The following is a 25,397-nucleotide window of genomic DNA, read 5'->3' on the forward strand; positions in this document are numbered from 1 at the left end:
CCATTGGCCGAGCCGGCGGCCGGGCCGCCCCGGGATTTAAAGGGCCCGCTCGCCGCGCCGCCCTGGGAGCCGCTGCTGGTCCCGGCCTTGCGGCCTGCGGGGGAGGCTGCCCGGAGGAGGCAGCGGCGGCGGCAGCGCGTCCTCGGTCCCCAGGACCACGGCTTCTTTCCTGCCAGGTAGGTCGCCAGTAGTGAGCACGCGGCTCCCCAGCTCCCATCCCTGAGCCGGCCTCCCCGGGTGGATCTGTAGCGCGAGTGCTAGGACCCCCTCCCCATCACCTTTCCGACTCTCCCTCCGGCTATGTCCCCTGCCACCACCTCCTTGCAGCCCCCGGACCTGGGCAGGACTTTGTTAGCGGCCTCTCGCCGGGTGAGGATGAGATGAGGCGCGCGGAGGATACAGGACAAACCCCCGCCCCGCGCCGCCGCATCCATACAAGGAGAGATGCACACGGCCCCCAAGTGTCACAGAATCCCCCTCTCTGCCCTCCACTCAGAGCGACTCTACCTTGGAAACCAGGGATTCCCCTTCCCGTCGCCCGCCCCATTTGATATATGGGCCTGAAATGTATGCCATCCCATCACCATCGGACTGGACTGTTCACAGCATTGGAGAGACAGAGGTCCTTCATTCACTCCAGGTCACAGGCTGTGCGTGTGCATGCCGAACACTCACATGCACACAGCTGGTGGCTCAGTCTGATGTACCTGACTTCTCACACCCTCCCCCAGTCCTCCAGTACGTGCCTCTACATGGGTTGGGCAGCCCCAAACTGAAATGTGAGTGTCGGAGTCCATCCCTTAACGAGGTCTGCCCCACGGACACCCGCACCCTCTGTGTCCCTGCTTTGACAGATCTATCCGTCTGGCCATCCATCCGTGGGGGTCCGCAATGGCCACCTTCAGCCGCCAGGAATTTTTTCAGCAGCTACTGCAAGGCTGTCTCCTGCCTACTGCCCAGCAGGGCCTTGACCAGATCTGGCTGCTCCTTGCCATCTGCCTCGCCTGCCGCCTCCTCTGGAGGCTCGGTAAGTGCCTGCCGTACGGTGCGCCACCATGCCAGGCCATATCAGACCTCCCACATTCATCCATATCGAGCCACACCTTACCCTGCCACATCCTGCCAGGCCCCAGCATGTCCAAGCTGGGCCCCAACATGTTCAGCCCCACCACATCCCACCAGGCCAAACCCCATTCCACCATACTGCATCCTACTATGCCAGCCACCCCATGCCACGCCACACCGAGCCACATCCTGCCATGCCAAGCCATGCCCTTCAGTATTCCTGGGTTCTGGGATTCCGGAAAGCTGAGATTCTTGGATCTTGGGATTCTGAAATGTCTATATCCCAAGGTTATAAGACATTGCCATGCTGATGTCACAGGGTTATGGAATCCCAAAGTACTGTGATTACAGGGTTTGGAGATTCTGACAATTTGAAATTCTCACATTCTAGACTTCTGAAATGTTGGCGTTTGTGGATTTCTATAATCAGGGCATGATGCATTTTCTGGATTCTAGGATTCTGAAATGTTTCCACAGTCATAGCAGGCCTGTATCTTAATGAAAGATTCCAAGTCCCCAAGATTCCTATAGGAGGCAGAGATTTCTGGAAATCTGAGATCCGAAGGTTCTACACTTTCTTTTTTCTTTTCTTTTTTTTTTTTTTTAATGGATGTTCTATTTTTTCCCAGGTTTATTATTTTGAAATATTTCAAAGCTACTGAAATGTTGAAAAAATAGTACAATGAGCACCCACGTATGCATCACCAGATTCTCTGTATACATCTTGCCACATTAGCTGGCTCTATCTATCTATCTATCTATCTATCTATCCATCCATCTATCTATCTATCATCTTCCTGAATTCCTTGAATATCCTGCTGACATCATGACACTGTACCTCACATCCTTCAGTGTGTGGCCCCTGAGAACAAGGACATCATCCCCCACAAACACATCCTCTACCATCACCCCCAAGACATTGAATCTGGATACAATAATGTTATCCTATGTAAATTGATATCTGAATTTCTTCCAGGGTCCCCCAAATGCCCTTTACAGATGTTTCTTTTCTTTAAACCCAGGCCCTGCCACCCTCTCCAGCTCCCCAACACCTGCTTTGGCCCCTCCAATCCCACTACATTCCAGCCTGAAGGCCTTTGCCCTGGCTATGCCCTCTGCCCAGGTCATCCTCCCCTTCCTATCAGCCCACCAACCTTCTCTTTCTTGTTCTCCCTCTCTCCCTCCCTCCCTCCCTCCCTTCCTCCTTTCCTCCCTTCCTCCCTTCCTCCCACTCCCCCTCTCTCTCTCTTTCTCGTTCTTTCTCTCCCTTTCTTTCTCCCTTTCACCCAAAGGGTTGCCATCCTACCTGAAGCATGCAAGCACCGTGGCAGGCGGGTTCTTCAGCCTCTACCACTTCTTCCAGCTGCACATGGTTTGGGTCGTGCTGCTCAGCCTCCTGTGCTACCTCGTGCTGTTCCTCTGCCGACATTCCTCCCATCGAGGCGTCTTCCTCTCTGTCACCATCCTCATCTACCTACTCATGGGGTATGAGTGTGTATCCTTATCCACACTGTTGGCTGAAGTGCGTGGGTGGGTCCCCAGGCCCCTGATGAAGTTGTCCAAGACAGGGAGGGTGGTGAGATTCCCCGGAGAAACAAGGGAGTCTGGGAGAATCATTTGCCTATGAGGAGAAACAGAACAGGGAGGGTGTGGAGTGTCCCTGGAGAAGGGAATCTGGGAGATTTGTCCTTTCACAGGACTGTAAGGGACAGGTTGGGCATGGGCTCCCCCTGGAGGAGGAAGCCTGGGAGAATTTTTCTGCCGTGAGACTGTTGTGGGATAGGAGGAGGCAGAACCCTCTGGGCACCTTGGTCCCCTCTTCCCCTGTCCCCTGTGGTCTCAGAGGCCATGAGTGTCATGGGACCAAGACCAGCACCTTTTTCCTCAGTGAGATGCACATGGTAGACACCGTGACATGGCACAAGATGCGAGGTAGGTAGCCCTGCCCCTGCCCCTCTCACCTGCCCAACCCCCCTGCCCCACTCCGTGTCTCCTAACTGCCCCCACCCTGCGCCTTTCCTCCCCTGCTTTTCTCCCTCACCTGCCCACCCCACTGGACATACAGACCTCACATTACCCTCGGGTCCGTGTCTCTTTCCACTGTGCATTTTCCCGAAGTCTGTCTGTCTCGTGTCATGTACGTGCCTGACTCTCTAGAGTAAGGGCATCTATCTGTCCTGGGCTTCCTTGCCCACCTGCCTATCTGTCCCATGCCCACCCATCCATCCTTGTGCCCCCTTTTCCTACCACATCTCACCTGATGCACCTGCTCCCTGCCATGCTGATCTGCTCTCTGCCCATCCACTTGACCATGGGCACCACACATAGGGGCCCAGATGATTGTGGCCATGAAAGCAGTGTCTCTGGGCTTTGACCTGGACCGGGGCGAGGTGGGTGCGGTGCCCTCACCGGTGGAGTTCATGGGCTACCTCTACTTCGTGGGCACCATCGTGTTCGGGCCCTGGATATCCTTCCACAGCTACCTACAAGCTGTCCAAGGCCACCCACTGGTGAGGTCCTGAGTGGATGGGTGGGCAGGGACTGTGGGAGCCACCCTGGGGCAGCACTCATGGAGCCTTGATCCCTACAGAGCCGCCGATGGCTGCAGAAGGTGGCCCGGAGCCTGGCACTGGCCCTGCTGTGCCTTGTGCTGTCCACTTGCGTGGGCCCCTACCTCTTCCCATACTTCATCCCCCTCGATGGTGACCGCCTCCTTCGCAAGTGAGCACAGCCTTCGAGGCCCCTGCCCAGCAATGAGGGGGTTGGGTAGGGACCCACGGTTTCCCCAGTTCTGAGCCTGTCTCTTAATGCTTCTTTCTGTCTTCTGTTACTACAGCAAGAAACGCAAGGCCAGGTAAATGAGGGCAGGTGTGAGGGCGCGTGGAGTGGGGCTGACGTGAGTGGGGGCAGAGCCCATGACCAATGGGTTCTGTGTGTCCAAGTGTGTCTGACCGTCAACTCCATGACTAGACAGAGACTGTGGCTGGCTGGCTGGCTGACCAAGCTTGGCTCTGTGACTCTGTATGACTGACACTCTAACACATACTATGTGTCTGGCTGTCCATCTGTTTAGCTGTCTCACTGTTAGAAGCGAGTCACATAACCGTCATGGAGGGTGACAAGTGTGTGTTCGTTGGGTGACTTTAAACTGTCAGTGACTCTGGCTAGGGATATGTATGGGTTGTTTGTCTATTGGCCACTGACCCCCGGAATGTAAGCCTGTGAATGGCTGTCTGGCTGTGCCATCGTCAATAATAGGGTGCGTGGCTGTCATTGGATAAGATAAATCTGTGTTGATGATTCTGATTTTTTGTAGCTTTGGCCAGGAGTGGGTCTGACTGTGGCTTGTCATATGCCTGTCTGTGGAGTTCATGAGCTACCTCTGCCTGTGTATCTGCCTTGCCTGATGGCTTGGTGTTGTCTAGCTGAGGGGTTGTACCCGACTCTGGTCTGTGCCTGCCTGCAGGACTGACTGCCTCTGGTTTGACTATAGGGTTTGATCAGGCTCTTTGGTTGTATGGCCCCTGCCCCACTCCCTGACTGCTGTTTAGATCTAATGCCAAATGAGTCTCCAAAAGGTCAAGTGACTTGACCAGTGTCACCCAGCTAAGCAGCCAGGCATGAATCCCAGGCCTAACTTCAGAACCTATACTTTTTCCAACGCAAGATGCTGCCTGTTTTTGACCATGTCTGATTGCAACTAGTAGGGGGTGTGTGTGTGCATAGCAGGGTGTTTGATGTTCTCTGTGCCCAGCTCAGGGATTTTTGGCTGTCCTATGGTCACTGAGTCAGGTTAGAGCACTGCAAGGCTGGGAGTCTGATATTTGTGTCTGGCTGTTAGAGGGTGCAGGTCTGTGAAGTCGGGCCTCTGATGGTGGCTGGCTTTGGCCATCTGGCCATGTGAGCCTGCCACATTATAGGACATATTATAAGACATGCCATATTATAGGACTGCTCATGCATCCGTTTGAGCCACATAAGACTAACTGCCTGAGGATGGATGTCTGTGTGTGACTATCATAGTTCACCTTTTTTGCGGTTACATTTCGTCTGTCTTGTCTGAACAATTCAGACCAGCCTCCAGGGCCTCTCTGACTCTCTTTTCTTTCTTCTCTGCTGCCTTCCTGACCCCTGGGGGCCCTAGGGGCACCATGGTAAGGTGAGTCTACAGAGCGGGGCCCAGGATGCTGACATGTGGTGGGGTATCATGTTGGGACCTGAACGTGATGCCTCTCACCCCTGCCCCTTTCTCCCCAGGTGGCTGCGAGCCTACGAGAGTGCTGTCTCCTTCCACTTCAGCAACTATTTTGTGGGCTTTCTGTCCGAGGCCACAGCCACGTTGGCGGGGGCTGGCTTTACCGAGGAGAAGGATCACCTGGAATGGTGGGAGGGCTTGGGGACCCCCTCTCCCACAGGGTGCTGCCTAGAGGAGCTGCAGGGAGGAGGGCGGGTGCTCCCAGGGAGGGAACAGCCAAGACAGAAGTGTGGTGGTCAGATGAGTTGAGATCCCAAATGGATGTGCATATCTCTTCTGCCAACAGGGACCTGACGGTGTCTAAGCCATTGAATGTGGAGCTGCCTCGGTCAATGGTGGAAGTTGTCACAAGCTGGAACCTGCCTATGTCTTATTGGCTGAATAACTGTGAGTCACCAAGTCACCACTCCAGCTATGTTGGTAATCCAGGCCCTTTCATACATTCATACAACATTTACTGAGCACCTTCCGTGTGCTAGGCACCCAAAATCCCTACCCTTGTGGAGCTGCAGTTCTCCTGGGGGGCAGATGATAAATAAGAGGAAAAAAAATACATAATAGCTCAGGTGTTGATAAGTGCTATGGTTTAAAAAAAAAAAAAAGGTAAAGCAGGTAAAGGTGATCCAGGAGTGCTGGCAGGAGATAGGAGTGGGGAGGGTGGGGTATTGCAATTGTAAAAAATTAGCCAGGGCAAGTCTTCCTGAGGAGGTGACATTGGAGCAAAGATGCAAGGCAGGTGAGGGAGCAGGGAGTGCAGATACATGGGGGAGGAATGTAGCAGATGCGGGAATAGCAGGTGCAAAGGTCCTGAGGTGGGAACTTGCTTGGTGCATGGGGAACAGCAAGAAAGCCAGCAGGGGCAGGAGCAGAGTGAGCCAGGGGCCAGTGGCAGGCAGTGAGGTCAGGGAGGGCCTGGAGGGTCTCGTGGGCCACGGAGAGGACTTTGGCTTTTTCTTTGAGAGAGATGAGCGCCACGGCAGGGCTCCAAGCTGAGGAGGGCCCTGGGCTGACTCAGGTTGCAACAGGATCCCTCTGGCTGCTGTGAGGACAGACTGAGGGGAGGGGGCAAGGATGCAGCGGTGAGGAGGCCACTGCCATCACCAGGCCAGTGATGGTGGTGGCGGCAGTAGATGTGGAGAGGAGAGCTCAGATTCTGGCATATTCTGAAGGTGGAACTCACACGATTTGCTGAATTTGGATGTGGGAGTTTGGGGAGGGCAAATCAAGGGTAATTCCCAGGTTTTTGCCCTGAGGAACTGGAAGGGTGGAATTGACATTGACTGAACTTGATGAGACTGGGAGGAGCAGTCTCGGGGGAAGATCAGGAGCTGGGCTTTGGGCATGTGAAGTTTGAGGCCATCCAAGGACTTTATCCTGGGGGCTCCAACAGGTTGTGGGTATTCTCATCCTGCCGATGGCCTTCCAGGAGGGGCTGGGGGACTCTCAGGAGAATTTTGTCCCACATCTCTTCCCCTCCAGATGTTTTCAAGAATGCTCTCCGCCTGGGGACCTTCTCAGCTGTGCTGGTCACCTATGCAGCCAGCGCCCTCCTACATGTGAGCAGGGTGGAGCAGGATCAGGGTGGAAGCTGGGTGGGGGCGGGTGGCAGGGCCTCTTCCTCACTCATTCCATTGTCCCCTGCACTCCCCCAGGGCTTCAGCTTCCACCTGGCTGCAGTCCTGCTATCCCTGGCTTTTATCACTTACGTGGAGCATGGTGAGTGCAGGGCCCAGCCCAGCTGATGGATAGAAAGTTGGTCGGGGGCTGGAGCCAGCCTCCCCTGAGGCTAACCTGACCCCCTTACCTCTCCCCACCACCCCAGTCCTCCGGAAGCGCCTGGCTCGGATCCTCAGTGCCTGTGTCTTGTCAAAGCGGTGCCCGCCAGACTGTTCACACCAGCATCGCTTGGTGAGGGTTCAGCCTGGGCAACCTTGTGCCCAACACTCCCCGTCAAAAATGTTCCTTCTGTCTCTACCTTGTATCTGTCTCAGGGTGCCCAACTTCTTCTTTTGGTGCCTGAGCCATCCCCATAACCTCTCCTCTATTCGCTAGCATCTGTTTCCCTAACAGGCATTTATTGAGCATCTGCTGTATACACACCTGGCATTTGTTTCCCCCAATGAACATCTGTTGAGTGCCTGTTGGTGCTCTAGGTGCTGGAGACACGGTGAACGAAACAGACCGAAGTCCCAGCACTATGGGACGAGCATTTTAACTGGGCAGACAGTAGATATAAAATGAGTCAGTAAAGTCTAATAATAGTGTGTCAGATTGCAAATAGTGCTAAGGAGAAAATGCGTAGGGAAAAGGTGATTCCTTTATGGGGGTGATTTCCATTTGAAATAGGGAGGTCAAAGAAGCCTCCCTGGTGAGGTGACGTTTGAGGCCTTTAACCGAAGGAGGTGAGAGGGGGAAACGTTCCAGGCAGAGGGACACCCAGTGGAAAGTCCCTGAGGTAGGAGAGGGCCTGGAATCTTTGAGAAATAGCAAGGCAGCCAGTGTGGCTTGAGCAGAGGTAAGGTGGGGAGGGAAGATGGGTGGGAGGCATGGGCCCGCTAGGTCATGGTGGGGATCTGGTTTGGTTTGGTTTTGTGTTTTTCATTCTGTTTGCAATAAGAAGTACAGACAACCTCATATTTGTCTCCCACCCGACTCCCGTTCATTACTATAAAGCCCCGACTCAAAGCCCTGCCACTCTTCCTCCTCAGCCTGGAGACTCGAACCTCCCCCAACCCAGGATGCCCTCACTGTGAACAGTACCCTCATCCTTGGATGCCTCTGTACTCCCATAGGAGGCTCCCTAAACCATCTCTTCCCTATCTCAGGGGGTACCCTGGGCATTCTCAATCCTGGAACCCACTGTACCCTGTGTGTCCCCTGGGCTCCCCCACGAAGGAGGAGGTGGGACACAGTAAGTAGGTGCAGTTGCCAAGTATATCCATCTGTCCCCCACAGGGCCTGGGGGTGCGAGCCTTAAATTTGCTCTTTGGAGCCCTGGCCATCTTCCACCTGGCCTACCTGGGCTCCCTGTTTGATGTCGATGTGGACGACACCACAGAGGAGCAGGTGAGGTGGGGCCCTGGGCTGTGTGGTTAACCAAGGGTGGCGCTACCTGGCAGGGGGAAACCATGAGGACAAAGGCTGGGAAGCTGAGGCCTGAGTTCCTCAGACTGTGCTGCTTTGCCTGGGCAGCCAGTGCTCCTCAGTCCTTTACCATAGTCCCTCTGCTTGAGTCACACTATTAGGTCTTTTATTTGGATGAAGTATGCAAAATATGTTTATTTATTTTACTTATAAAATTACTTTTAGGCTGGGCATGGTGGCTCATGCCTGTAATCCCAGCACTTTGGGAGGCCGTGGCAGACGGATTACTTGAGGTCAAGAGTTCAAGATCAGCCTGGCCAACCTTTTGAAACCCTGTCTCTACCAAAAATGTAAAAAATTAGCCAGGCATGATGGTGCGCACCTGTAATTCCAGCTACCCAGGAGGCTGAGGCAGGATAATCACTTGAACCCAGGAGGCGGAGGTTGCAGTGAGCCCATGCCACTGCACTCCAGCCTGGGCAACAGAGCGAGACTCTGTCTCAAAAAAAAAAAATTCATTTCATAGAGATGGAGTGGAAAAATCCAGGTTTTACTTGTGTTAATTATTTCACTTCATTATCGTTTAGGTATAATTTGCAAGACTTCTTATTTATTTATTTATTTATTTATTTTTATTTTTGAGTCAAGGTTTGTCACCAGGCTAAAGTGCAGTGGCGTGATCACAGCCCACTGCAGCCTCACATTCCTGGGCTCAAGCCATCCTTCTGCCTCAACCTCCTGAGTAGTTGGGACTAAGGTGCATGACACTGAGCCCGGCTAATTTTTTTTAATTTTTTTGTAGAGACAGTGTCTCCCTATGTTGCCCAGGCTGGTCTTGAACTCCTAGGCTCAAGCAATCCCCCTGCCTCAATCTCCCAAAGTGTTAGGATAACAGGCATGAGCACCCTGTTTTATTTAATTAATATATATATTATTATTATTATTATTATTATTATTATTATTATTATTATTATTATTTTAGATGGAGTCTTGCTCTTGTTGCCCAGGCTGGAGTGCAATGGTGGGATCTCGGCTCACTGCAACCTCCACCTCCTGGGTTCAAGCAATTCTCCTGCCTCAGCCTCCTGAGTAGCTGGGATTACAGGCATGTGCCAGAATGCTGGGCTAATTTTTGTACTTTTAATAGAGACGGGATTTCGTCATGTTGGCCAGGCTGGTCTTGAACTCCTGGCCTCAGGTGATCCGCCCGCCTCAGCCTCCCAAAGTGCCGGGATTACAGGCGTGAGCCACCACGCCCGGCCAAAAAATATATATTTTATTTTACTTAGGTTGAGTGTACAAACCCTGGATTCTGCATTTTAAAAATTTTTCATTAAAATGTATGCACTATTTTTGTTCATGTTGAGTATGCAAATTCCAGATTTTACTCCTTTTTAAATTAAAAACAATTTAAAAATAACATTTATTCATATGGCTCTTGCAGAATCTAGGTTTTTGCTTCTCTTTTAGTTAGGTTTCAGTTGAAAACAAAACTTTATGTTTTTTGACATTGAAAAGGTTTTTAATTCAGGTTAAGTGTGCAAAATCTGGGATTTGCTTTTTTTTTTTTTTTTTTTTTTTTGAGACACGGTCTCACTCTGTCACCCAGGCACCCAGGCTGAAGTGCAGTGGCACAATCATAGCTCACTGCAGCCTCAAACTCCCAGGCTCGAGCAATCCACCCATCTCAGCCTCCCAGGTAGCTGGGACTAGAGATGCATGACACCACACCTGGCTTTTTGCTTCTTTTTAAATAAAGTTTTTGTTTTGTTTTCATTAAAATATTTTTAAATAGTGAATGCCTATCACATGGTTCAAAAACCAAACAGTATTCAAGATATTCAGGGAAAAGACTTATTCCCACCCTCTGCCCACTACCCTCTTACAGGTTACATGGTGAGACGGGGTTTCACCATGTTGGCCAGGCTGGTCTCAAACTCCTGACCTCAGGTAATCCACCCGCCTTGACCTCCCAAAGTGCTGGGATTACAGGCATGAGCCACCACACCGAGCCCACTTTTATCCTTTTATTAAAATATCTTTCCAAAATTTAAACATATCAAATATAAAAATATATTTTAATTCTACCCCCTCGCCAGTTTTTACCCTAAAGATAACACACAAATGATACTGTTCTGCAATTTTTGAAAATCTTCCACATCAGAATATAGTGTCCTCATTCATTTTTTCCACTATGAGGAAGTGACACAGTTTAATTTTTCTCTTATTGGTGAACATCAGGTGATTTCTAGTCCTTTCCTATTGCAAGTGAGGCTGCAGCAGGAACTCTGCACCCATGTGGATCCACACAGGTGCAGACAGATCTGTAGGATCTGTTCCTGATAGTCTCAATGGAGTAGTACTTTTGTGCTCTCCCACCAGCAATGTCTGAACGTGCCTCCTGCCCCACCAGTACAGAGTGCCTCTCAAGCTTCCTGGATATGTTTGCCACTTCAATAAAGAAGATGATGGCTGGGTGGGGTGGCTCATGCCTGTAATCCCAGCACTTTGGGACGCCCAGGAGAGCAGATCACTTGAGGTCAGGAGTTCGAGACCAGCCTGACCAACATGGTGAAACCCTATCTCTACTAAAAGTACAAAAATTAGCTGGGCATGGTGGTGCAGCATCTGTAATCCCAGCTACTCAGGAGGCTGAGGCAGGAGAATCGCTTCAACCCAGGAGGTAGAGGTTGCAGTGAGCTGAGATCATGCCACTGTACTCCAGCCTGGGTGACAGAATGAGACCCTGTCTCAAAAAGAAACTAAATAAAATGAGGAAGATTATGAATGAGGCTGAGCATCTTTTCATATGTTTAAGAGCCATTTGTTTTTCCTTTACTGGAATGACCTATTATTTCACCTTCTCTGGCAATTTTTCTTTCCAAAAAATTGATTTTTAGGAGCTCTTTATATATTAGGGAGATAACAGGTCAGAGAATGGGATAACTTTGTTTTTAAAATGATTTTTAAAGAAGAAGACAAAAACTATATCTGGTCACCTTTCATATGTACCTAGGCCCTTCTGTGGGGCCTCACCTAGAACAGTCACAGAAATGTCCTTGGGCAAAGGATGGGTTTTCCTGAGAACTTCTTTGTCCTTGTTAAGTGGGACCATCACCTCTTTCTCTCCCACAGGGCTATGGCATGGCATACACTGTCCACAAGTGGTCAGAGCTCAGCTGGGCCAGTCACTGGGTCACTTTTGGATGCTGGATCTTCTACCGTCTCATAGGCTGAGGCACATCTGTGGACCCTCATAACCCTCTTAAGACCCCTCTCAGGGTGCCACTGATGGAGGATGAGGGAAGGCCCTCTCTCTACTCCCTGACCCCCTCCATCCTTGACCCCCAACACCTCAACACACACACACACACACACACAAATCACACCATTTCCATGCCTGTCAATCCCCACCCCACCACAAGGCGGGAAGTGGGTGGTCCCTGTTGGGGCCTAGGGGTGGGGGATGCTTGGGGAAACAGAGAGGGGGAGATCCAGGGCCTCCTCACCTTCCTTCTTCCTTTTTATATACAATTTGTTACTGTCAAATAAAACGTAGGAAATATACAGTAGGCTTCTTCTTCACTGCTCAGAGGCGAATAGGAGTGAGTGAGGAAGGGGACACAGCATAGATAAAGGTTTGGAAGCTGGAAACCATGAAGAGAGAGCAGACTGTGATTGGTTCATGGTTAGTTTATGATTGTTTGATTAGATGAAGAGCCTGAAGATGGCAGGATCCTGGTCCTGCTTGGTTTGATTACGGCAGGGACAGATTGCATAGTTGGATGTGGGGGAGGCCTGATTGGCTGGAAAACTGAAGGATCCCCATTCTGATTGGTTGCTCTGAGTGGGACACAGAGGAGAGCAAGAGAGATGAAGGGTTGGTGCCTATTTGTCCTTAGGACTGAGGGTTGTGGGTTCTAATTGGATGGGAGGTCTGGGATGGGTCTGGATTCTGATTGATTGCTCCATCTGGGGGCCCACTAGTGGTTAGGCGTTTGATTGGCTTTTTAGAACTGGCACACGGACATTGAGGGTCTTCATGCCAATTGGTCAGTAGGACTGAGAGGCCTGGGTTCTGATTCGTTCTTCTGACCTGAGGTCAGGAGAAGAGAGAATGACCGCTGCTATTAGGACTGAGGAGTTCTGAGCACTGAAGAGCTGGGGAGGGGGTGGTTGCAGTGTATAGCATGTGATCTGCCTGTAACAGTTTCTTTGCATCATGCTGAGGGTTACTCCACTAAGAAAAGGGCGGAGGTGAAAGGATGCAACACAACGCTAATTTCACCAGCGGAAGAAGAGGATACACACCTTAATGAGTCCCTGTTTTGATCGACTGATAAGGGAATGAGGAAATTGAAGCCAGGACTCCATGCAGAGTGGCTACGGATCCAAAACGCCCACTAACCTTGGCCCGCCCCAGTCTCCACCCCAAACCTGACTCAGGTGAAAATGGCGCCACGCGTGGGGGCGGGGCCAGCGGCACACAGAGAGTGCCCATTGGTTGGGAGCGGCACAGGCCGTCTTCTTCGCTTCACTATTGGCCCGCTCCGTCAGGCAAGAGAACCCAAGAGGGGATGAGCCCGAACTGGGGATGTGACAGAGCGCGAGAGCCAGCCTAGAAAGGCCCCGGAGCCCGTGTGGGAGGCCGCTGCCGTCGCGCGGCTGGGTGAGTGCCCTCCACCCGGCCCCCTGCTCCCTCCCGTAGCTCTCCCCGGCTATGCGGCCAGCCCTTGGCGTGCCAGCGCGAGACCGTTTGCCACCCTCCCCCTCCCTCCACCGCCCTCTGGCGCCTGCGCTAGACCCTCAGCTACCGCACGGTTGTCCGGACGACAGAAAATCCGCCTTCTCTTTGGGCAGCGGGATTGGAGGGTTCTGGTTCGGATTGGTGGGCTTTGTGTTCCGTTCTAGCGCTGCACGCCAGACACCGCCCTTTCAATATCTGTCTCTTCCGTGCAGGTTGACGGCGTTGCATGCTCTCGCGGGGACGCTCTGGCTTTCCAAACGCTGGCACCGAGGGTTGTAGTTCTGATTTGCTTTCTTCCCTCTGTCCCCCAAGCCGCAGTTTTCAGAACTACGTGGGGGAGGGAATAGCTTTTTGTTGAACGGTGCAAGACGCTGACCTGTGCAACGGGACCACGCCTGGTTCCTGTGTCTCTTACCAAACTGTGACCCCGGAGCACAGGACTGGGTTTGGTGGTCGTGAGCAGTTTGTGAACCTTGAATGAAGACACCAGGCCTGGTCCTGTATATCCCTCGCCAGACTGACCAGGGAGAGCTGGGATCAGGTATTGTTCCCATGTGCCTCCCAACAGACTTTGACCCCTGAGGGCTGAGACCGGGACTATTTCTACCACATCATAATATGGCTCCTAGAGGGCTGGAACAAGCTTTCGGTCTTTCTGTGGCCTTATATTTCAGTTATGTTCTTTTTCTTTTCTTTTTTATGTTGTTACAGAGTCTTGCTCTGTCGCCCAGGCTGGAGTGCAGTGGCCTGATGTCGGCTCACTGCAACCTCCGCCTCCCAGGTTCAAGGGATTCTCCTGCCTCAGCCTCCTGAATAGCTGTAACTACAGGCGCACGCCACCACACCCGGCTAATTTTTGTATTTTTAGTAGAGATGGGGTTTCACCATGTTGGCCAGGCTGGTCTTGAACTCCTGAGCTCCATTGATCCACTCGTCTTGGCCTCCCAAAGTGTTGTGATTACAGGCGTGAGCCACCACGCCAGGCCTTCTTTTTTAGAGGCAGAGTCTCAGGCTGGAGTGCAGTGATGTGGTCACTGCTCACTCCAGCCTTGAAGTCCTGGGCTCAAAGCGATCCTCCTGCCTCAGCCTACCTACTAGCTGGGACTACAGGCGTTTGTCACCACACCCAACTGATTTTATTTTTTTAGAGAGAAGAGTTTCGCTAAGTTGCCCAGGCTGGCCTTGAATTCCTGGCTTCAGGTGCTGCTCCTGCATCAGCCTCCCAAAACACTGGAATTACCAGCCACAGTGCCTGGCCTTTAGTCACGGTCTTAAAACAGAATGTAGGCCGGGCGCAGTGGCTCACACCTGTAATCCCAGCACTTTGGGAGGCCGAGGCGGGTGGATCATGAGATCAAGAGATCGAGACCATCCTGGCTAACACGGTGAAACCCCGTCTCTACTAAAAATACAAAAAAATTAGCCAGGTGTGGTGGCAGGCACCTGTAGTCCCAGCTACTCGGGAGGCTGAGGCAGGAAAATCGTTTGAACTCGGGAGGCAGAGGTTGCAGTGAGCCGAGGTTGTACCACTGCACTCCAGCCTGGGAGACAGAGCAAGACTGTGTCTGAAAAAAAAAAAAAAAAAAAAAAAAAAAAAACGGAATGTAATTAGAAGTGTTACAGTCCTGTCTGTTAACTGGTAAATTCGGTCCATTTACATTTCTTATGATAGTAAACTATTTGAATTAGATTTTATTATCTCATTCTGTGCTTTCTATTTGTCCAGGTGTTTCTGTTCCTTTTTTTTTTTTTTTTTTTTTTTAAACTCCTTCCCTATCCACACGCAGCCATCAGCCCACAAAGACATGACTACCAATGCGGGCCCGTTGCACCCATACTGGCCTCAGCACCTAAGACTGGACAACTTTGTACCTAATGACCGCCCCACCTGGCATATACTGGCTGGCCTCTTCTCTGTCACAGGGGTCTTAGTCGTGACCACATGGCTGTTGTCAGGTCGTGCTGCGGTTGTCCCACTGGGGACTTGGCGGCGACTGTCCCTGTGCTGGTTTGTAGTGTGTGGGTTCATTCATCTGGTGATCGAGGGCTGGTTCATTCTCTACTACGAGGACCTGCTTGGAGACCAAGCCTTCTTATCTCAACTCTGTGAGTCCTGAGTTTTTTCATGTGCTGTGGGATGGGATTTGCTGGGCAGGAATTAGCTTGCATGTTTACTTATCCACCTATTCTTCTTCCATTGATTTATTTTAAATTTTTATTTAACCTTTTAAACAATTTATTATAGGCCGGGCACGGTGGCTCACGCTTATAATCCCAGCACTTTGGGAGGCCGAGGCGGGCGGATCACTTGAGGTCAGGAATTTGAGACCAGCCTGGTCAACATGGCAAAACCCCATCTCTATTAAAAATACAAAAATTAGCCAGGCATGGTGGCTCATGCCTGTAATCCCAGCACTTTGGGAGGCTGAGGTGGGCGGATCACTTGAGGTCAGGAATTTGAGACCAGCCTGGTCAACATGGCAAAACCCCATCTCTATTAAAAATACAAAAATTAGCCAGGCACAGTGGCTCACACCTGTAATCCCAACACTTTGGGAGGCCAAGGCAGGCAGATCACGAGTTCAGGAGTTCAAGACTAGCCAGGCCAAGATGGTGAACCCCATCTCTACTAAAAATACAAAAATTAGCCAGGTGTGGTGGCACACACCTGTAGTCCCAGCTACTTGGGAGGCCGAGTCAGGAGAATTGCTTGAACCTGGGAGGCGGAGGTTGCAGTGAGCCAAGACCATGCCATTGCACTCCAGCCTGGGGAACAGAGTGAGACTTCGTCTCAGAAAAAAAAAAATTATTATGTATTTTTGTATTCTTCTTCTTCTTTTTATTTTTTTTTTGCCCTTCTCCAAAACTGGTAGATAACTTATTTTTGAGACAAGGTCTTGCACTGTTGCCCAGGCTGGAGTTCAGTGGCATGATGATTGCTCACTGCAGCCTCCAACTCCTGGGCTCAAGCGATTGTCTTGCCTCAGCCTCCACAGTAGCTGGGACTATACTATAAGTGCACACCTCTATGCCTGGCTAATATTTTCACTTTTTTGTAGAGACAGGATCTTGTTATGTTGCTCAGGCTGTTCTTTAACTCCTGGGCTCAAGCAATCCTTCCACCTCAGCCTCCCAAAATTCTGGGATGACAGGTGCGCACCACTGTGCCCAGCATTATTTAACTTTTTTGTTGCATGTATATTCACATGGGTCAAAAAAACATTTAAAGAGATTTGCAGTGAAAATCTGCTTTCTATCCACCAAGTGTCCCCAAACGCTGTTAGGCACTGTTGATAGTTGTTTATGTTTCTTTTCAGTTTATTTACACACATAAGTCTCAATTTGCTCAATTGTAAAAGGGGGATAATAGTAATACCAACTATATGTAAGGTACTTAGAACAGTGTTTGGCAAACAGTGGTTGCCATGTAACTGTTCACTATTATTATTATTATCATTATTTGCACTTTCCCCATTTTACACAAATGGTAACGTGCTATATATACGTCTTTTTTTTGAAACAGAGTCTTGCTCTGTCGCCCAGGCTAGAGTGCAGTGGCACGCTCTCTGCTCACTGCAAGCTCCGACTCCTGGGTTCATGCCATTCTCCTGCCTCAGCCTCCCAAGTAGCTGGGACTACAGGCGCACACCACCATGCCCAGCTAATTTTTTGTATTTTTAGTAGAGACGGGGTTTCACCACGTTAGCCAGGGTGGTCTCCATCGTCCTGACCTCATGATCCGCCCGCCTCGGCCTCCCGAAGTGTTGGGATTACAGGCATGAGCCACTGTGCCCAGCCATGTGCTATATATACTTCTAATCTTTTCTCTTTTTCTTTCTTTCCTTACAAGAAAACCAAAGAAGCCATTTTCTTTTTTGAGACGGGGTCTTGTTCTGTCACCCAGGCTAGAGTGCAGTGGCATGATTATAGCTCACTGCAGCCTTGAACTCCTGGGCAGTCAAGCAATGCTCCTGCCTCAGCCTCCCTAGTAGCTGGGATTATAGGTATGTGCCACCCCACCAAATTTTTTTTTTAACAACTTTTTTTTTTTTTTTTTTTTTTTTTTGATACGGAGTCTCGCTCTGTCGCCCAGGCTGGAGTGCAGTGGCCGGATCTCAGCTCACTGCAAGCTCCGCCTCCCGGGTTCACGCCATTCTCCTGCCTCAGCCTCCCGAGTAGCTGGGACTACAGGCGCCCGCCACCTCGCCCGGCTAGTTTTTTGTATTTTTTTAGTAGAGACGGGGTTTCACCGTGTTAGCCAGGATGGTCTCGATCTCCTGACCTCGTGATCCGCCCGTCTCGGCCTCCCAAAGTGCTGGGATTACAGGCTTGAGCCACTGCCCCCGGCAACAACTTTTTTTTTTAAGAGATGGGGTCTCACTTTGTTGCCCAGGCTGTTCTCCAACTCCTGGCTTCAAGTGATCTGCCCACCTCAGCCTCCCAAAGTGCTAGGATTACAAGCGTGAGCCACCACACCCGGCTGCTTTTTTTAATGAGGTCACTCCTCATGATTTCATAAAGAGCTTTTGGCCGGGCGCGGTGGCTCAAGCCTGTAATCCCAGCACTTTGGGAGGCCGAGACGGGCGGATCACGAGGTCAGGAGATCGAGACCATCCTGGCTAACACGGTGAAACCCCGTCTCTACTAAAAAAATACAAAAAACTAGCCGGGCGAGGTGGCGGCGCCTGTAGTCCCAGCTACTGCGGAGGCTGAGGCAGGAGAATGGCGTGAACCCGGGAGGCGGAGCTTGCAGTGAGCTGAGATCCAGCCACTGCGCTCCAGCCTGGGCGGCAGAGCGAGACTCCGTCTCAAAAAAAAAAAAAAGAGCTTTTGAAGCATGGACATTATACAGTTACTTGACTTGTCTGGTATTGATGGGCATTTTCCCTCAGTCTTCTGCCATTATAAACAAGGCCGGGCGCAGTGGCTCATGCCTGTAATCCCAGCACTTTGGGAGGCAAAGGCGGGCAGATCGCCTGAAGTCAGGAGTTTGAGACCAGCCTGGCCAACATAGTGAAATCCCATCTCCACTAAAAATCCAAAAATTAGCCCAGCATGGTGGCAGGTGCCTGTAATCCCAGCTACTCAGGATGCTGAGGCAGGAGAATTGCTTGGACCCAGGAGGTGGAGGTTGTGGTGAGCTGAGATCGCGCCACTGCACTCCAGCCTGGGCGACATGTGAGACTCCGTCTCAAAAAAAAAAAAAAAAAAAAAAAAAAAAAAAAAAAGATTACAGGCATGAGCCACTGCGCCTTGCTGGTCAGATGTTTCTTAAATTTCAGTCATTCCAGTAGATGTGAGTGATATCTCATTATGGTTTTAATTTGCTTTTCCTTAGTGACTAATGGAAGTTTGAACATCTTTCATATACTTACTGGCCATTTAGAAATTCTCCTTGTGAAGAACCTATTCAAGTCTTCTGCCTATTTTTATATTGGATGGTCTTTTTCTTTCTTTTTTTTTTTCCTTTTTTCTGAGACAGGGTCTCACCCTATTGTCCAGGCTGAGCACCATGGTGCTATCATAGCTCACTGCAGCCTCAACCTCCTGGGCTCAAGACATCCTCCCACTGCAACCTGGGACTGTAGGCACGTGCCACCACGTCCAGCTAATTTTTGTATGTTTTGTAGAGATGGGGGTCTCACTATATTGTTCAGACTGGTCTTGAACTCCTTAATGCAAGCCATCTTCCCACCTCAGCCTCCCAAAGTGTTGGGATTACAGGCGTGAGCCATCGCACCCGGCAGTCTTTTTCTTACTGATTCTCTGCTCACTCCTTTATTCACTCCTCTGGTCACCTACATTTTCTCTCTCTCATTGGCTACTTCACTCACTCCATTATCTACACTTGCCTCCTTTTATGCCACACACATTTCTTGAGTACCAATCACAGCCACACTGTTTTGTGTCAGGCTTTACACACATTACCTTGTTTTAGATAAATAAACCACTAGAATCCAAACACTTACACCATTTCACAGATGAGGAAGCAGACGCATGGGAAGGTTATGAAGTCTGTCTTCTTGCAGGGACCCCCAGCTGTCACAAATGTGTGTTCCTTTCCCTGCCTTTATTCTTCATGTCTCTCTCTTCTTTTCTTCAGGGAAAGAGTATGCCAAGGGAGACAGCCGATACATCCTGTAAGTGTTTGCCTCTGTCAATGGAGACTGGCATTGGTTTTGGTGGGGTGGTAAGTTACCCTAATGAGGTAACCTGTAGGAAGAGCACACCGATGCCAGTGTCCCCTCATGCTTTCTCCTGCAGGGGTGACAACTTCACAGTGTGCATGGAAACCATCACAGCTTGCTTGTGGGGACCACTCAGCCTGTGGGTGGTGATCGCCTTTCTCCGCCAGCATCCTCTCCGCTTCGTTCTACAGCTTGTGGTCTCTGTGGGTAAGGAGAGGGCACTAGAGGGGCACTGGGCACTAGAGGGGTTGATGGGGAATCCACAGACACAGGTGCATCCTTGTGGGTGGGATCTCAATGGTGCCCTTCCAGGGGTGAGTCAGACTGAATGACAAACCTCCTGAGGCTCTGGAACAGCCATGCCCTTCTCTGAGCCTGTACTCTCAGGTGGGGAGGGTTCATTTTTCTTCCTCCTCCTCCTTCTCCATCACAGAGTCTCCTGTGAAGGTTACATGAGGTGGCCCAGGGTGGTAAGAAGCCCCTGGAACCTCCAGGATCAGGACGCTGAGATCCCTTCATGTAAGATTCAGTCATCTTTTTTTAAAATAGGGTCTGGCTCTGTCACCCAGGCCAGAGTGCTATGGTGTGATCTGGGCTCACTGCAACCTCCACCTCCCAGGCTCAAGCGATCTTCCTGCCTCAGTCTCCTGAGTAGCTGGGACTACAGGCATGTGCCACCGTGCCTGGCTAATTTTTGTATTTTTAGTAGAGATGGGGTTTTGCCATGTTGCCCAGGCTGGTCTCAAGCTCCTGAGCTCAAGCAATCCTCCTGGCTTGGCCTCCCTAAGTACTGGGATTACAGGCGTGAGCCACTGTGTCCAGCCTCAGTCATCTTGTGTTATTAAATTGTTAGCTTTCTTTAGTTCTAGAGATAGGAGTTATCTTTAGTCCCAGAATCCTAAGCTGTCTTGGATTCGAGGATTTTGAACTTCCTTAAATCTGAAGGTGTGAGCTTTCCTGAGTTCTGAAATTCTTAGCTCTCTGGTGTCTGGAATCTCACTTTTCTGATATCTCGGATTTTCAGCTCTATGATTTCAGAATACTTAGCTCTGAGACCTTGAATGATGACTTGGAAAGTGCCTTGGAATAGAGAATTGGGGAAACTGTTCCCTTCCTCACTGGAGCTTCTCTTTCCCCTCCTGCCGCCCACAGGCCAGATCTATGGAGATGTGCTCTACTTCCTGACGGAGCACCGTGACGGATTCCAGCACGGGGAGCTGGGCCACCCTCTCTACTTCTGGTTTTACTTTGTCTTCATGAATGCCCTGTGGCTGGTGCTGCCTGGAGTCCTTGTGCTTGATGCTGTGAGGCACCTCACTCATGCCCAGAGCATGCTGGATGCCAAGGCCACAAAAGCCAAGAGCAAGAAGAACTGAGGAGTGGTGGACTGGGCTCGAACACTGGCCGAGGAGGAGCTCTCTGCCTGCCAGAAGAGTCTAGTCCTGCTCCCACAGTTTGGAGGGACAAAGTTAATTGATCTTTCACACTCAGGCTCATGGGTGGGCACAAGAAGGGGAATAAAGGGGCTGTTTGAAGGCACTGCTGGGAGCCATTAGGACACAGATACAAGAGAAGCCAAGTCTATGATGGTGACAATTTTTAAAATCAGGAAATAAAAGATCTTGACTCTTAACACTGAGAGATCCTTAATTACTAACCCCAGAGATGCCCTATGACTGACCCCACAGATCCCACCATCATTCACTTATTCCAGACCCCCATCAGCATCATATAGACCTCCCATCTCTGACGTCACAAACCCCTATCGCTGACCCTCCTCCCAGACCCCATAACTCACCACATAGACCCTATCACTGGCCCCACAGTCCCCTTGTCTTTTTTTTTTTTTTTTTTTTTTTTTTTTGATACGGAGTCTCGCTCTGTCACCCAGGCTGGAGTGCAGTGGCCAGATCTCAGCTCACTGCAAGCTCCGCCTCCCGGGTTCACGCCATTCTCCTGCCTCAGCCTCCCGAGTAGCTGGGACTACAGGCGCCACCACCTCGCCCGGCTAGTTTTTTGTATTTTTAGTAGAGACGGGGTTTCACCGTGTTAGCCAGGATGGTCTCGATCTCCTGACCTTGTGATCCGCCCGTCTCGGCCTCCCAAAGTGCTGGGATTACAGGCTTGAGCCACTGCGCCTGGCCCAGTCCCCTTGTCTTAACTCGAGCTGCCATAACAAAATGCCACAGACTAGGCTTAAACCACAGAAATTCATTTTCTTATAGTTCCGGAGTCCAAGATCAAGGTGTCAGCAGGTTTGGCTTCTCCTGAGACCCCTGTCCATAGCTTGCAGGTGGCCACCTTCTCACTGTGTCCTCACATGGTCTCTACGAACTAGCATCCCTGGTGTCTCTCTGTGTGTCCAAATTTCCTTTATTTATTTATTTTTATTATTTTTTTTTTTTTTTTGAGACAGAGCCTAACTCTGTGCCAGGCTGGAGTGCAGTGGTATGATCATGGTTCACTGCAACCTCTACCTCACAGGCTCCAGCGATCCTCCTGCCTCAGCCTCCTAAGTAGCTGGGACTACAGGTGTGCAGTACCAAACACGGCTATTTTTTTTTTTTTTATAGCAACGGAGTCTCACTATGTGTTGCCCAGGCTGGTCTGGAACACCTGGGCTCAAGCAATCCTCCCACCTCAACCTTCCAAGTAACTGGGACAACAGGCACATGCCATTATGCCTAATTTTTTTTTTTTTTTTTTTTTTTTTTTTTTTTTTTTTTTTTGAGACGGAGTTTTGCTCTTGTTGCCCAGGCTGGAGTGCAATGGCACAATCTTGGCTCACCACAACCTCCGCCTCCTGGGTTCAAGCGATTCTCCTGCCTCAGCCTCCCGGGTAGCTGGGATTACAGGCATGCGCCACCATGCCCGGCTGATTTTGTATTTTTAGTAGAGATGGGGTTTCTCCATGTTGGTCAGACTGGTTGCGAACTCCCAGCCTCAGGTGGTCTACCCGCCTCAGCCTCCCAAAATGCCAGGATTATGCCCGGCAATTTTTTTTCGATATTTTGTAGAGACGGTGTCTCTCTATGTTGCCCAAGCTGATCTCAAACTCCTAGGCTCAAGTGGTCCTCCCACCTCAGCCTCCCAAGTAGCTGAGACTACAGGTGTGAACTACCATGCCTGGCCCAAATTTCCTTTTATGAGGATACCATTTGACCAGCCTGGGCAACATGGTGAAACCCCATCTCTACAAAAAATTTTAAAATATTAGCCAGGCATCATGAGGCCACGATGGGAGAATCATCTGAGCTAGGGAGGTGTAGGCTGCAATGAGCCATGATCATGGTGAGACCCCGTCTTAAAAAAAAAAGGGGGGGGCGGGAAGGGGTGGGCACCAGTCAGGCACAGTGACTCATGCCTATAATCCCAGCACTTTGGGAGGCCGACACAAGTGGATCACCTGAGGTCAGGAGTTTGAGACCAACCTGGCCAACATGGTGAAACCCCGTCTCTACTTAAAATACAAAAATTCGCCTGGCATGGTGGCACATGCCTGTAATCCCAGCTACTTGGGAGGCTGAGGCAGGAGAATCACTTGAACTCTGGAAGTGGAGGCTGCAGTGAGCCAACATCATGGCACTACTGCACTCCAGTCTGGGCAACAGAGTGAGACTCTGTCTCGAAAAAGGCAGGGGGCACCATTTGTATTGGATTAGGCCCACTCTATGAGCCCCGTTTTAACCACCCCTTTAAAGTTCCTATCTCCAAATATAGTCACATTCTGTGGTATTGGGGGTTAGGGCTTTAACGTATGAATTTGGGGAAGACACAGTTCAGTCTATAACATTCTGTTCTCTCTGGCCTCCCAGAATTCATGTCCTTGCATGCAAAATACATTCACCCCCATCCCAGCAGCCCAAAACTCTCTTTTGTTTTTTTGGAGACAGTGTCTTGCTCTGTGGCCCAGGCTGGAGTGCAACAGCACGATCTCAGGTCACTGCAACCACTGCCTCCTGTGTTCAACTGATTTTCCTGCCTCAGCCTCCCAAGTAGCTGGGATTACAGGCATGCACCACCACCCCTGGCTAATTTCTGTATTTTTAGTAGAGACAGAGTTTCACTATATTGACCTGGCTGGTCTTGAACTCCTGGCCTCAGATGATCTGCCCACCTCGGCCTCCCAAAGTGTTGGGATTATAGGCATAAGTCACTGTGCCATAAGCCACTCTGAAAACTTAACTGAGTCCAGCATTAACTTTAAGTCCCAAGTCTTACCTAAATATCATCCAAATCAAGTGTAAATGAGACTGGAGGTATGATTCATCCTGATGCAAAAATTCTCTAGCTGTGAACCCGTGAAACCAGATAAATTATCTGCTTCCAAAATTCAGTGGTAGGACAAGCATAAGCTAGATATATATTTCCATTCCAAAAAGGAGAAATCAGAAAGAAGAAAGGGATCACAGGCCAGGCTGGTGACTCACGCATGTAATCCCAGCATTTTGGGAGGCTGAGATGGGAGGGTCACTTGAGCCCAGGTATTTGAGACCACCCTGGGCTACATGGTGAAACCCCATCTCTACAAAAAACTAAAAAATTAGCCAGGTATGGTGGTACACGCCTATAGTCCCAGCTCCTCGGGAGGCTGAGGCGGGAGGATTGATTAAGCCCAGGAGGTAGAGGCTGCAGTGAGCCCTGATCTCACCAGTGCACCCCAGCCTGGGCGATAGAGCGAGACCCTGTCACAGGAGAAAAAACAGGGATCACAGGTTCCAAATAAGTTTGAAACCGAATAGGGCAAATTCTATTAGATTTTTAAGGCTTGAGAATATCCTGTTTGGCTCTATGTTCTGTCCTCTGGGCCCACCAGATTGGGGGCCCCACTTTCCTGGTTCACTGGAGAGGTGGTGTCTCTCCCTGAGCCCTGGGTGGCAGCCTGGCCCACTGAAACAGAGGAGGCCTCTCTGCCCTCTGGAACTGAGGAGGAGACAGCTCCACCTCTGGGATCATTCTCCCTTTTTCTTGAAGTATAATGCATGTTCACAGCCAGAAAGCTCTGTTGTCGTGCCCTGTTGAATCCCAGAAGTCCTACAGTCTTCTTTCATTCTGTCCCATCTCTGTCTCTTTAGTCCCAGCTGGCCGTGTTCCTGCTGGTATTACCCATCTCTATTCCTGGCTTCTGCCAAGATGGCTGATTAGGTCAGTGAGTCACACCCATGATCTGTTTGTGGCATGATTGTTTAGCCACACCCTTTGTCTTCTCACCAGAACACATTCTCAGCTTTTGCGGTATTGGATAGGCTGAGAATTTTTTTATCTTCACATTCGAGTTCCCTTCTGCCTGACAATTTCTTTTTCAATTTCTCTCTCTCCTCTTGCATTCCACTAGAAGCAGCAAAGAGAAAAAGGCTGCATAATACGCTGCTTAGAAATCTCCTTAGCTAAATCTCCTAAGTTCGCCTCCCACAGGTTCTACCTTCCACAAAACACTAGAACATAATTAACCAAGTTCTTTGCCTTCCCTCCATTTTCCAATAACATATTCCTCATTTCCTTCTGAGGCCTCACCAGAAGCACCTTCAACATCCATATTTCTACCAGTAGCCTTCAAGATAATTGTCTTAGTCGTTTGGACTGCTCTGACAAAATACCGTAAACTGGGTAGCTTATGGGCAACTGATATTTATTTCTCACAGTTCTGAGGTCTGGAAAGTCCAAAATCAAGGTGTTGGCAAATTCAGTGTCGAGTGAGGGCCTGCCTCCTCACAGATGGCTCCTTCCCTCTGTACCCTCACATGGTGGGAGGGTAGAACTCTGGTCCCTTCATCCCTTATAAGGGAATGACCTAATCACCTCCAAAAGGCCCCACCTCCTAATATCATTACACTGGGAATTAGGTTTCAACATAGGAATTGGAGGTGGGAGGGACACAAATATTAAGACCATAGCAGCAACATAGGCTTTTTCTAACATGTACCTCACAACTCTTTCAGCCTCTACCCATTACCCAGTTCCAAAGCTACTTCCACATTTTTAGGTATTTGTTACGGCAGCACTCCACTTCCCAGGACCAAAATCTGTGTCAGTTTTCTAAGACTGCTGTAACAAAATG

General features: G+C 50.2%; 2 protein-coding genes across 9 annotated transcripts; both read left to right on the forward strand.

Moving 5' to 3' along the window:
* The first annotated feature begins 37 nt into the window (after positions 1-37).
* Positions 38-20,967, forward strand: PORCN (porcupine O-acyltransferase). Of its 7 annotated transcripts, XM_030934220.1 has the most exons (21): positions 38-176; positions 497-738; positions 855-1,027; positions 2,358-2,550; positions 2,954-2,997; positions 3,394-3,575; positions 3,656-3,786; positions 3,902-3,919; positions 5,210-5,224; positions 5,323-5,448; positions 5,607-5,707; positions 6,800-6,876; positions 6,973-7,036; positions 7,143-7,228; positions 8,276-8,386; positions 11,540-12,850; positions 12,962-13,073; positions 15,108-15,257; positions 19,255-19,291; positions 19,416-19,546; positions 20,492-20,967. In XM_030934220.1, the coding sequence occupies exons 2-16, from the start codon at positions 566-568 to the stop codon at positions 11,639-11,641; spliced, it is 1,596 nt and encodes a 531-aa protein (XP_030790080.1). In that variant the 5' UTR covers positions 38-176; positions 497-565; the 3' UTR covers positions 11,642-12,850; positions 12,962-13,073; positions 15,108-15,257; positions 19,255-19,291; positions 19,416-19,546; positions 20,492-20,967. The 7 variants fall into 7 exon arrangements, with proteins under 7 accessions (XP_030790080.1, XP_030790081.1, XP_030790082.1 ...); XM_030934221.1 differs by lacking the exon at positions 5,210-5,224; XM_010361105.2 differs by lacking the exon at positions 497-738 and having other exon boundaries at positions 41-176.
* Positions 12,962-20,969, forward strand: EBP (EBP cholestenol delta-isomerase). 2 transcript variants are annotated; one of them, XM_030934226.1, is made up of 6 exons: positions 12,965-13,073; positions 13,364-13,692; positions 14,878-15,257; positions 19,255-19,291; positions 19,416-19,546; positions 20,492-20,969. In XM_030934226.1, the coding sequence occupies exons 3-6, from the start codon at positions 14,957-14,959 to the stop codon at positions 20,713-20,715; spliced, it is 693 nt and encodes a 230-aa protein (XP_030790086.1). In that variant the 5' UTR covers positions 12,965-13,073; positions 13,364-13,692; positions 14,878-14,956; the 3' UTR covers positions 20,716-20,969. The 2 variants fall into 2 exon arrangements, with proteins under 2 accessions (XP_010359404.2, XP_030790086.1); XM_010361102.2 differs by lacking the exon at positions 13,364-13,692 and having other exon boundaries at positions 12,962-13,073.
* Positions 20,970-25,397: the final 4,428 nt, after the last annotated feature.

Source organism: Rhinopithecus roxellana, chromosome 7 (genome assembly GCF_007565055.1).
Source record: "Rhinopithecus roxellana isolate Shanxi Qingling chromosome 7, ASM756505v1, whole genome shotgun sequence".
Classification (NCBI taxonomy): domain Eukaryota; kingdom Metazoa; phylum Chordata; class Mammalia; order Primates; family Cercopithecidae; genus Rhinopithecus; species Rhinopithecus roxellana.

Bases quoted from the DNA above. Each gene is read 5' to 3' on its own strand.
- PORCN (XM_030934220.1), top strand. From the start codon at position 566: ATGTATGCCATCCCATCACCATCGGACTGGACTGTTCACAGCATTGGA. The intron at 739-854 runs GTACGTGCCTCT...CTGCTTTGACAG, and splicing joins CACCCTCCCCCAGTCCTCCA to ATCTATCCGTCTGGCCATCC. The intron at 3,576-3,655 runs GTGAGGTCCTGA...TGATCCCTACAG, and splicing joins CTGTCCAAGGCCACCCACTG to AGCCGCCGATGGCTGCAGAA.
- EBP (XM_010361102.2), top strand. From the start codon at position 14,957: ATGACTACCAATGCGGGCCCGTTGCACCCATACTGGCCTCAGCACCTA. The intron at 15,258-19,254 runs GTGAGTCCTGAG...TCTTTTCTTCAG, and splicing joins AGCCTTCTTATCTCAACTCT to GGAAAGAGTATGCCAAGGGA. The intron at 19,292-19,415 runs GTAAGTGTTTGC...TTTCTCCTGCAG, and splicing joins GGAGACAGCCGATACATCCT to GGGTGACAACTTCACAGTGT.